Raw genomic sequence first — 11,897 nt, 5'->3', positions numbered from 1 at the left:
CAAAGAATAAAGAATATAAAGAATACATGTCATAAAAATATTATTAATCAACTAATTGAAATATCCATTTTTTTGGATGTTACTCCCTCTATCCCATTTAATTGTATACGTTTCTTTTCAACTGTTCGACACGCATTTCAATGTTCTTATAAAATATAGTTCCGTAACTTATTTTTGAGATTTTCTTTTTCTAGAATAAAAATATAACATCCAAATTTTAATTCAAAAAAAGAAAATTTCAAAAATAAATTACACAACTACATTTTACAGGAGTATTAAAGTCTGTGCCGCGTCCCCGCCCCATGTATACATCTCAAGGGACGGAGGGAGTAGTATACAGGACTTTTACCATTTCGGCCCTGGTTATAAAATCTGAACCGGACCGAAAATATAGTGACGGGATTAACTTTTCCCTCCTTCCTCCCTCGCTTCTTCAAAGTTGCAACCTGATCCTCACCTCACTTGCGGTTGAAAACCCACGACCAGCTAAAAATAAATTAACTTGGTCGAAAATGGCCACCACCGTGGTCGCTCTCTTATCTTCTCCTCTTTCAGCACAAAACCCCTTATTAATCTGCAGCAATAATACTTCTAGTGCCAGTAGATTTTCGACAACCAATTTTGTATGGCGGTGTCGCCCCAGGTTCCGCGTAGCCTGCCAAGCCACCGATTTTCAATCCAAAAGCACCACAACCAGCTTTGAACAAATCTCCCTTGCTGGGAAAGACCGCTTATTGAAGGTTCTCTCTCTCTCTCTCTCTCTCTCTCTCTCTCTCTCTCTCTCTCTCTCTCTCTCTCTCTCTCTCTCTCTCTCTCTCTCTCTCTCTCTCTCTCTCTCTCTCATCACAACATCAATTACAAATACTTCACATGACTACAAATTAAATTGAGTTTTATATAGATAGATATGAAACATGACATTGTTCCATGGCAAACGGTGAGTATTCAATTGAGATTTTAAAGGATTTTTTATTCATGAAATCCGAAGGTATTCAATTGGAATTGTTTAAAATCCATTAATATCTCGCGGTATATATACATATTTTTATCAAAAAAATTGGAGCTAAGAGGACGTTGAGATGCTCTGCAATTTACACTTCCAACTGAACGGATATTAATACTAGTATTTTTTTATCATGAATTTGAAAACATATCCTGTGAAACAGAAAAAGGTATCTGCATGATGAATCTGTTGAATACTAATCTGTTCCTGAAAACAAGGTAGATCATACACTATTGTTTGTATAGAGATATCATTTTCTGTCAAGTTATAATCTGCCTTTAACAGTCATCATCAGAAAAATCAGGGTAATAACCGATTTCACCAACATTTTCTCCAACTCCTAATACTCAAACCTCCATATTATTTGATTTTTCTTTCAACTGCTTAGTAAGAGCGATAAAACAATTTAGAACTTGGATGTCAAGGAAATACCTGATGAAGCAATAATATATGTAATACATGTTTATCATTCTTCTCGCTAATAGTACATAATGTAGTAATTTCATCAAATATTGACATTTTTTTGATAGCTGCACAGGTTCCCATATCAAACATTAGGAATTTCTGCATTATTGCACACATTGACCATGGGAAATCAACACTAGCAGATAAATTACTCCAAACATCAGGGACTGTTCATACGCGTGACATGAAGGAACAATTTCTTGATAACATGGATCTGGAGAGGGAGAGGGGTATAACCATCAAACTACAGGTTGATCTCTGACCAACAAATATTATTGCAGCTAATTTTTCAATTTTTCTTTTAAATAGAGTCGAAGTTATATCAGTGTTATTACAGAGTCAAATGCTATTTATCCAAAAAAGAATGTCAAAATGATGAAATAGTATTGTTTACTCGTTAGGATTAGTTATTTTGCTGTTCGGTAATGATAGTTCTTGCCTTCTTGGGTTGCTCGCTATGATAATATAGTGTTATTTAGACTCTTGTTCCTTACATCAAATTATTATGTTACAAATCATCCATGATTGTTACCATACTCAGGGTGATAACCTGGTTCAAATCACAACCTCGAAGCCAAAGTTCATTTCTATTTCGTATTCGAAAAAATTTTAAGGTTGTGATGCATGAGCATTATGAACCAATATACTTATTTACCATGAGAAAAACATGACTCTTCCATGCTATCTATAAAATCGGTTGGGAAATACTACAAGGCTGACCAGTAGTCAGGCCTATTACCAACATAGGCTGATTTTTGGCTGAATCCCTCTGTCTCTCGCATTTCTTTTCCATTTTTTTAAGGATGTTTCTCTCAATTCTTTACATATTTAAAATTTTCAAAAAAAGTGAAGTTGTTTTATATTGTTTAGTGAATAGCACCTCTGCGAACAATATTCAAGTTAAGGGGTGATCAACAGTGTTGTAGACAATGATAATAACAATACTCCTATATAAGCAAATGTAATTTTCATTACAAGAAGACTTTGATTAATTATCTACTTGAGATTATTTTCTTTCGTTATGGGTCACTATTTATGCATGTTGTTCTCTTCACGGCTGAGAATTCCCAGGGTAGTGGTTACTTTGCAGTTGGATCACCTTAGGACTTGTGAGTTTTCAGCAGTTAATCCATAAAACTTATTATTTGATTGATTTTTGTTAAAAATCAAATTGGTTTTTCCGAGCTTTGATTTCTACATCAATTTACTTAATCGTTGGGAGATCTAGGGTTTTGCCGAACAAGTCACAATTCGTTAGCTGCTATATCCATTAATTTTATCATTTTCTTGTTCTTCATTAGAGTCCTGAGTCAAATTCGTGTCAAAAGCTTAGGTTTTTACATCAATTTACGTAATTGTTGGGAGATCTAGGGTTTTGCAGAGGAAGAAGTCACTGTTCATCGGGCAGCATTCATGAATCATGACTAATATTCATTTTCATTTAACACCATCTATCGCTCCTCTCTGGCCAAAATGGAAGAGATTTCAATATTACGATGACAATCGACAATGTAATTGTTGAATTAAGATTTACCTGGTATTGTTGATGACTTAGTGGTGCAATGGTGTGGAGAAAAAGTTTCAGGAGAACCTAATTAATACCATAGGAAAGTAAATTACAGAATGAGTGTGTTATGATTGTTGAAAATTGATTGCTCGAACTTATAACTGTTTAAAACAATTCATTGATTTAAAAATCAGATTGTTGAGTCTCCCAAGGATATTTTTTTGCATACTAACAACGAAGGCATAAATGAGGTGTCTGAACTTGAAGATGTCGCGGAAAGGAGACCGACAACATCATGTTGGAGGTTATTGATTTTCGAGGAGAGAACAAGATACCGGGAATTGCTGCCATAACAGACATCTCAGTCTGTTTATTCTCGAATTTTATATAACTCGCGAGGTTTTTTTTAAGGTGAGGAGAATGATATGGAATGAGAAAGTATTAGTAAAAAATCCATGTCTATATCGAAAATGAAATAATTAAAGTTCATAAATTCAAATGCAACCAAGTTGGCAATGTTGACCACTGTCCCTTGAAAGATCTGATTTGTGAGTATACTTCGTATCTATTAACCCTTATCATTTTGTAACCAAGAGAGGTATCTATATACATAGTCGTAGTTTAATGTATTGTATATCGTATGTCACATCTAAATGTTTTGGAAGTGATATTGGCAATAGTGAAGTGTAAATGTAATCGATGACCATTGTTCATAGATGTTTAATTATTTGTTTGACGTAATTTTCAATATGAATTCTAATATAATTTTAAAATAGAATAAGAGACTGAAGCGTCAGAATCCACTAAAACAAAGGCTTACAAAGCCAATAGCAGTTAAGCCACATCGTGCTTTTCAGCCGTTTGTTTTTAGTTAGAGACCTTTTTCACTGATTCAAACTTAAATGTTGGAGCTAGGGCTAAGTTCTATGGGTAAGGTCAAGTTGATAAGCAGCCTACCTTATTAATTAAGTTACACTACATAGGGGGACTCTCTAGCTCAAGTTACTTGTGTGACTGCTCATACCTGATATAATTATCTTTCTATTGAAAAAAATTGCCTATTGCTCTTAGATTTGATTTTAATATGTTATAATTATCTTCTTATTGATAATATGGTTGTTGCAGGCTGCTCGAATGCGTTTTCTGTATAATAATGAGCCATATTGTCTGAATTTGATTGATACTCCAGGCCATGTTGACTTCTCTTACGAGGTACATTAAAATGCCTTATAAGGAGTAACGAGTATGTGCAGTGTTAAGGTTTCTTCCGTTATATCATAGCAACTGAAATGAAACATAGTCAATGAAATAACAACACAAATTTATACAAATATAGTCTAGAATACTTTACTCCAAGAGAAAACTAGTTGTCTTGAATAAATATAAGAAACAAGGGATTTATGAAGTATTCAATAAGGGTCCCTTGTGATGTTTCTTTGCCCATTGCCCTTTGTTTGATTGTTAGGTTGTCACATCTATGATTGCATATGATTTAAAAATACTTGCAACGTTTCAAGTTTACACTAAATAATTACATATATTTTATATCATATATTCTAATCATGCCATTCACGTTTAACAATAAGTAAATTGATAGTGGTGATTGATGGGTGATCTCTTTACACAAATGTAGCACTCTTGTGGGTTTGGAATTTCAAATTGCAATTTGGTGGCCTTTGCGATCTTAAAAAGTGGTTAATCACTAAAAAAATGGTGGTTACATATTGTTTCTCTTTTTCTTTTTTGAATAATGGCCCATAATATCATAATTTAGAGTAAAAATGCACCAAATAACATAACCCAAAAAGATGGTCCTCACTATCACAAAGAGATGTTAAATCGTCTTACGTCTCTGAACAACAGACTCAGACGCAACATCATGTTGCGTTGCATACTTTTTTTTTTCTTTTTTCCTTTTTAAATATAATTTTGGTAACCCATAATAAATAATAAGTGGAACGTAAATTAACGGTCGTTAATATTTTAGGGTTCATATTTGGGTTTTAGAATGATTAATATATACTTGAAATTAAATTGTTCGACGGTTAGGGTTTAGGACCTAAACCCTCGAGCCTAAAACCTAATTAATTCGAGGCTTTAGGGCCGTGGGGCCCTAAAACCGAGGAACCAATTTAATAAAGTAATAATTGAAACGTATTTAACATTAACAATGTTTTAGGGTTCATATTTGGGTTTTAGAATGATTAATTTATACTTGAAATTAAATTGAAACGTAAATTAACGAGACAACACAAGCCAAGTCTATCAAGAAAAGGGGGAGAGGAGGGCCTGAGGATGCTTTTATAAGTTAAAAACGTGAGACCAACTAATGTTCTATATGCTACCCGATGAAATTAAATTGAAACGTAAATTAACGAGACAACACAAGCCAAGTCTATCAAGAAAAGGGGGAGAGGAGGGCCTGAGGATGCTTTTATAAGTTAAAAACGTGAGACCAACTAATGTTCTATATGCTACCCGATGAAGTGTGACTAAATGATAATAATGGACCATTTATTTGATACCCTTTTTTTTTAAGAAAGTGCTCGGCATGAGCAGCCACCTTGTGCATTTGAATATTTCAGCCACCAAACAACAACATTAGGTAAAGTTTGTCACCAATTTCAACGTGCGGTTAAAAATTAAAAATATTATAGAATTAAATTTAAGTGTAATTTTACCTCAATAGCAATAGAAAAAGCTATCTAATTGTCGTCAACACGTTATTTTAAATATATTTTGGTAGAAGTTAGCCTATTAATTTATTTCAATATGAAAATATATCGTAATCCTGTTGTTTTTATTAATGTATATGTTTGAAATTGATTAGTTTTATAACTTTATAAAGTATATTATATTTTGAATGTATATGAAGTGAAGTTTATTGTGTAGATATTGAGTTCATAAATTGAATAACTTCCAACATTATGTTCTTAAAATCAAATGATATTTATCCACTAACATTATATCTAGCAATTCATCCTTTCGTTCTTAACTTCTTTTTTGATACGAGTGAACATGTGTTTCTCCGGATTAATATTAATCCATTCAAAAACCAATAAAATTATATTTGACATGGGATCTTTTTTTTTTTGAACTATTAATACTTCCTTAACCACAATATATTGAATTTCTTGTAATATATAATCAAGCAATAGTTGTCATAAAATATATTATTATAATTATTGTAATAATAAATTAACTTTGTTATGATTTTTATAAATTATTTTAATAAAATTAAGAAGCTTTTAACAAAGCTATTTACATAGATTTTTGGAAATAAGTTTACAACCATCATTTAAATCGTGTTGCTAAAATTTAGTTAACGTATTTCAACTACTTATTGACTTACATAATATAGATTATATCCACTAGAATGAAGGGACGAAGCCGACAAACATCTATAGGGGGGCCAAAACATTTTCAGCGACATAGTTAATTATTCATTAGAATAAATACAAAAGTACTAGTAAAAAATTTATAGCAGAGCTATGCGTTCTCTCAAATCACGAAATCAAATATATAATTGCGTCAGTACTATTATGTTCATCTATATTTCTTTCAATATAAATAAGCATGGTCAGGAAAATCATCAAGTAACACACGTTAAATGAAGTTGTATTTTGAACAGGAGTAAGCAATATTTCAAGAATCTCTCAAAAACTATATATTTTTGCTTTTTAAGAAGATAAGTTGTAGTTTCTAAACAAGTAACATTTTGAATTGACGATCTGAGTAGGTCAATATTACCATTAATTAAGAAACTTATAATGTATGAGGACTAGTTATATTATACAAAAATGAAGAAAAGAGGTACAAGCTTCTGGGATAAGAAGAGTATATATGCATATTTTTTGATTTTTTTTAATATTTTCTCTAATTTATTAATAAGAGAAATTTAAGAATTAAATTTTTTATTTTACAGGGTTAAATATTTTTTAAGGGCGGACAAATATAATTTTAGTGGGGCCAAAATTTTCTATTTACACACACACACACATATAAATAAAATAAAAATTTTTAAAAAATTATATAATACATATTTTAATATTATGGCAACCCTACAGGGGCCATGCCCCCCCTCTGGCCCATGTAGCCTCGTCTCTGCTAGAATGCATCATTGCCTTTAATTAACCATTATGGACGCATGAACACGAAAAAATTTGATTTCAAGTATTCATCAACGTACTAATTATATAAATCATTCTTTTACATGGTTATATATTGTCCAATCATTTTGTACTTTATGATTACAAACAAAACCTTTGAGAGGCACTTATTAGGTACACAATTAAACATTTATATTTAAAAAAAAAATTATATTAGTATATATTTGTAAAGTAGATAATGACATACAATAGTAACACTTAACACTTCAAGTGATTAATTTTTTTTCTCACTTTTAGGATGTATTGAAATATTTGATTATGTAGAATCTAATAAAATGAAAGGTGGTTAAATAATTAATAATGTTTTTCCACTTCATTTTCCGACTTTTTATGTCAAGACGAAATGCCTCCTAAAGTTGTGGATAAGTGTTGGAAAACACATAACTACCTTTATTATATAACTCAAAAACTTAGAAATGATATAACTCACCTAAGAAACATGCTAAGTATTAAAAAGGATTACTTCATTAATTATATTTATTTATAGTTTTTAAATAATTTGTAGAAACATTGCAACATCAATGATAAAGTAGTATTATTGATAATACTATAAATTTTTTAGTACTTAATAGTTAGTAATATTTAATAAACTATATATGCTATGTTTTAATTTTTTTTTTTATAAACATCGGTAGGAATAACTGCTCCACAAACTCTTTATGTTAGGACTCCAAGGAAACCAACCCATATTAATATGATAGTATTTTAATAGAAAAGATATATCTAATTATTTTATAGGGTCAAATTTTACGAAGATGCTCTGTTGTAGGATTAGTGAGAACAATTCTTTCACAATTTTAAAAAGCCAAAACATGTACATGTTCTAGCATTTGTATTATATTATTGTGCACTCTTTTAATGTGTAAATTTGTTTTTGGTCTTTTCATTGTAAAATATTTGACTTTAAGCATGACTCCTGCAAATTTTTTTATTCAATATTAATTGTTAGATATAAAAGATTATATACATATTTTGACCAAAATTCGGTTCCATGTGTACTGCCCATCACTAAAAGGACATCTAGCCTTTGTTTGGTAAAAGTTAATTAGTTTTTATGTCGTTATTTGTGGACGGTCTAAATTGGTATTGACATGTTCACATTTCAATTGTATTAAAGGTTTCTCGATCTCTTGCTGCATGCGAGGGAGCTCTTCTTGTTGTAGACGCCTCTCAGGTAATTTCTCCTTTAGTAGATATTGGTTAAAATAAAAGATAGTTAAGAATAATTCGTAATTACTAAGAATGAGTAAACAAAACTGAAGGTTAAAAATAAGACCACCCTATAAATTTTTAGGGGCCGTTTGGTTTGTGCCGAGAAACAGAATGGAATTCTGATAGAAAAACGTGGAAAAAGGAATTTAATGATCTTGAATTGTTTTAGCTGTTTGGTTTTTGATTCAGAAATGGAACGAAAAGGAATATGATAAGCTTTTATCGGATTCTTCATGAATATATTTATTTGCCTTTTTTTTTAATTTCTAAAAATAATTTACATGTCAATCTATTTTTTAATGGTTCAAGATATACATTATAATTGAAAAAGGAAATGAATAAAGAAAGGGAAAGAAAAAATGGGGTGGAGAATGGATTATGAGATATATTGGGTAAATTCAAAACTAAAAGGGTTTAATGAAATGGCAAATTTTATAAATCAAAGATCAACTAAAGAAGTGGGCCCATTTGTTTTTCTTTCCTGATATTAATGGCAACAAAACGGCCCCTTACTGTAATGCTTACCTCTTCACACCTTTTGTCTCGTAGAAGATGTTTTTTTTGGATTGGTGTGTTTGTCTTATCTCTGTGTTTTTTTTTTTCAATAAAATGATTGTATAAACCCTTATGTAACAGGGAGTAGAAGCTCAGACATTGGCAAATGTATATTTGGCGTTGGAGAACAACCTTGAAATAATTCCAGTATGTGGGCTGCCTTATATTATGGTTCACACCTGCACTCAGTGACATGTGTATCTCTACCTTTTGCGGTTGCTATCATGTTGGGAGCCTTACTAATTAGCATAAGTTCTGGTAGAAGTACCATCACTAGTTTATTACTTGGTGTTTGGCTACCAAAATTATGATTATCTCCTGACTCAAGTTAAACTACTCTAACAATAATTTATATGAAAATAGGCAATCTTTGCAATATTGACTCCTTTTGCAGCGGTATGTTTATAATTCTTAGGATCAGCAAAAATCTAGAAGATAGTGGACTACACAACCCAATATAGCCAATCTTAAACACTTCAAACTGGTGTCCTGTTTTTGTAGAATAAAATAGAGTGTAATACATCTCTTAGAAAATTAATAAATATTAAGATTTTTCTTCTTGTCCTATATGTGTCTAGTGAGCATAGCTATGTGCAGATTTTTCGAGCAATAAGTTTTTCTTTGTTATCTAGTTTTGATAAAAAAACTATATATAAAGAATAAACCAATGGTGGCTGCAGGTTTTAAACAAAATAGATCTTCCAGGTGCTGAACCAGATCGAGTTGCTAGGGAGATTGAAGAGGTTGGTTCACAACACATGAAATTCTAGTTCTTATTGTTTAATATTGTGCTTATGCTTTGGATATGCTTGAGAAAACTAGTTATGTATATTGTAGAGTAACAAGTCAAATGTACTTGTGTTTGGCTAGTTTTCAACTGAGAAAATCTGTGGCGATTGAAAACTGAACTTGGTGTATGGGTCTAAATGTGCATGAAGTCATATGATTGTTTTGAGTAATTTTTTTGAAGTTCGATTTTGCATGTATGTGAAGGAACTCTATGTTTATATTGACTTTTTTGTTGTATCGATAAACATTTTTCTCACTTTCACAACATTTTGGCACGTCTACTTGAATGGCTTACGTTGTGATAGATTTTATACCACTCTGACTACTACATAATCCATAAATGTTCATGCAAGAACTGCTTGTGGCTGCATAAGGTATATGAATTGATCTAGTAGCACTGTAGCAGTCTTCCTGGTTACGATATGCGGTGCACAGTTGTCGTTGATACTGCTGCTCGAGCCAAAGATTGGATTTTAAATTTTACAGCTACATACAGTTTAGCACAAAATTATATTTTTGGAACTGCTGTGCAAAGTGGCAAGTGATCTTCGTTCTCCAATAATTACGTAAAATAATTATTTTTGCTGCAGCTTCCAACAGAGAAAGTATTGAAGCTAATATAGCGTGTTATCGGTAGAAATATGTCAACTATCTAAAATTAGGATAGTTTCATTTGAAATTGTTGTTTTTATTGTTTGGCTAAAGAATAGAGGGAAACTGAGAATATTTTCTTTATTTTATATGTTCATTTAATATTTTTTTTTTAACATTACATTTAAAGTTATGTTTGGAAGCTGCAGCTTGTGGATGTTATCTTACTTCTCTTATCAAATTATAGTATTTTTCTATTTCCTCTAGTTAACATTGTTTTTTTATGAAAGTTATTTTACTCCTCTTTGTTGCAAATATGTGCTTATGTTTTTGCATAAATTGTGTTGTAATTAATATCCTCCTGATTCCCTATACACGGATACAGTAAGTGATGATAGAAAAAACCTCTGATTCTTACTTTTCTCTATTTAGGAATACAATAATTTGAATCTAAAGTTTCTTGCTAAAAGTTTCATCGAAATGTCATTATGTAGTAAAATTTAATCACCCACAAGAAAATTAATTTAAAATCGGAGATTTCCTGAATCCAGTGGTGGGACCTTGCCTTCAGTGCGAAAATGTTATGAGTTCTGTGGTGATTTCCCATCCTTAGTCCGTGTCTGCCCCCTTCCCCTTCCACTTGTTTTAAAAAAGGGGCAATACAGTTGTAATAAGGATGAGTGTTGATAAGTAGTTAAAGTTGATCTCTGTACATACATAGTATATATCAATATAAATATTCGTAAATTTCTCGAGAACATTGATCCGCCTTAGACACTAAGTTATATACATGATACTTACATTGAAATAGTTAACGTTAGAATCCTAGCATTAATGCATACAATAAATATGTACTTTAGAAGAAGAAGGATATAGTTGGTCAACCCATTTCACTCTTTATCTTTGCAGACAAAAACATGAGTTTCGTGACTAAAGCTAAATGACAAGTAGTGTACACATTTGATTATATATATTATTTCCAAAGAAACATGTTCTGGAAGTCATATTTTCTTGTATCACTCATAGCTTGTTTCATATATACCCAAATAAGTTAGCTTATAACCTTGACAGAATTAGAGATTACTTTATGTCTAAAATTTGTGGCTGATTAATGCATAAGAGTTTATTTGAACTTGTGCATGAAGGACAGCTGTTTTTCTTATCGAACCTTTGCATTGCTACATTTAGTTTTATAGACATGGTGTAGGGTTCTGTGTTTGATGCCTATTTTTGTTAATCTGATTCCAATGTGGCTGGGTATGTGCAGGTTGTTGGATTAGATTGTAGTAATGCAATTCGTTGCTCAGCAAAGGTTAGCTTCAAATGTTTTTTTTTACTTTTTAATGAACACATTCTTGTACGCATGATTTCTTTTGCTAGAAAAATTAATTAGTTCTTCTATATGAGTTTTAATTTGATTATTTTGGCATAATCACCGTTCTTTAATTGTATGGTTAATTTTTACCTGACAGTTTCTGTTTATTATCGATTGTCAGGAGGGAATAGGTATAGCTGAAATTCTGAATGCAATTGTTGAAAGGATACCTCCGCCTCTTGATTCTGCAAAAAGACCTTTAAGGGCTCTGATTTTCGATAGGTATATGTC

General features: G+C 31.4%; 1 protein-coding gene across 4 annotated transcripts in view; it reads left to right on the top strand.

Annotated features, from left to right (window-relative positions):
* Nucleotides 1–375: 375 nt before the first annotated feature.
* Nucleotides 376–11,897, top strand: part of LOC108218517 (translation factor GUF1 homolog, chloroplastic) — a 34,815-nt gene continuing 23,293 nt past the window's right edge. For 2 of the 4 annotated variants that reach the window (XM_064092294.1, XM_064092293.1), the window contains exons 1-8: nucleotides 376–740; nucleotides 1,542–1,718; nucleotides 4,101–4,187; nucleotides 8,262–8,318; nucleotides 8,993–9,082; nucleotides 9,592–9,654; nucleotides 11,559–11,603; nucleotides 11,788–11,888. In XM_064092294.1, coding sequence (XP_063948364.1) covers nucleotides 513–740; nucleotides 1,542–1,718; nucleotides 4,101–4,187; nucleotides 8,262–8,318; nucleotides 8,993–9,082; nucleotides 9,592–9,654; nucleotides 11,559–11,603; nucleotides 11,788–11,888 — 848 coding nt within the window. In that variant the 5' untranslated portion in view covers nucleotides 376–512. Of the gene's footprint in view, nucleotides 741–1,533; nucleotides 1,719–4,100; nucleotides 4,188–8,261; nucleotides 8,319–8,992; nucleotides 9,083–9,591; nucleotides 9,655–11,558; nucleotides 11,604–11,787; nucleotides 11,889–11,897 lie in introns of all 4 variants that reach the window. The other 2 variants (XM_017391489.2, XM_064092295.1) reach the window with 2 other exon arrangements.

The sequence above is a fragment of the Daucus carota genome, chromosome 4 (assembly GCF_001625215.2).
Source record: "Daucus carota subsp. sativus chromosome 4, DH1 v3.0, whole genome shotgun sequence".
In the NCBI taxonomy this organism is placed as follows: Eukaryota; Viridiplantae; Streptophyta; class Magnoliopsida; order Apiales; family Apiaceae; genus Daucus; species Daucus carota.
The sequence above is the reverse complement of the archived record's forward strand: the minus strand, read 5'-3'. Positions and strand labels throughout refer to the sequence as shown.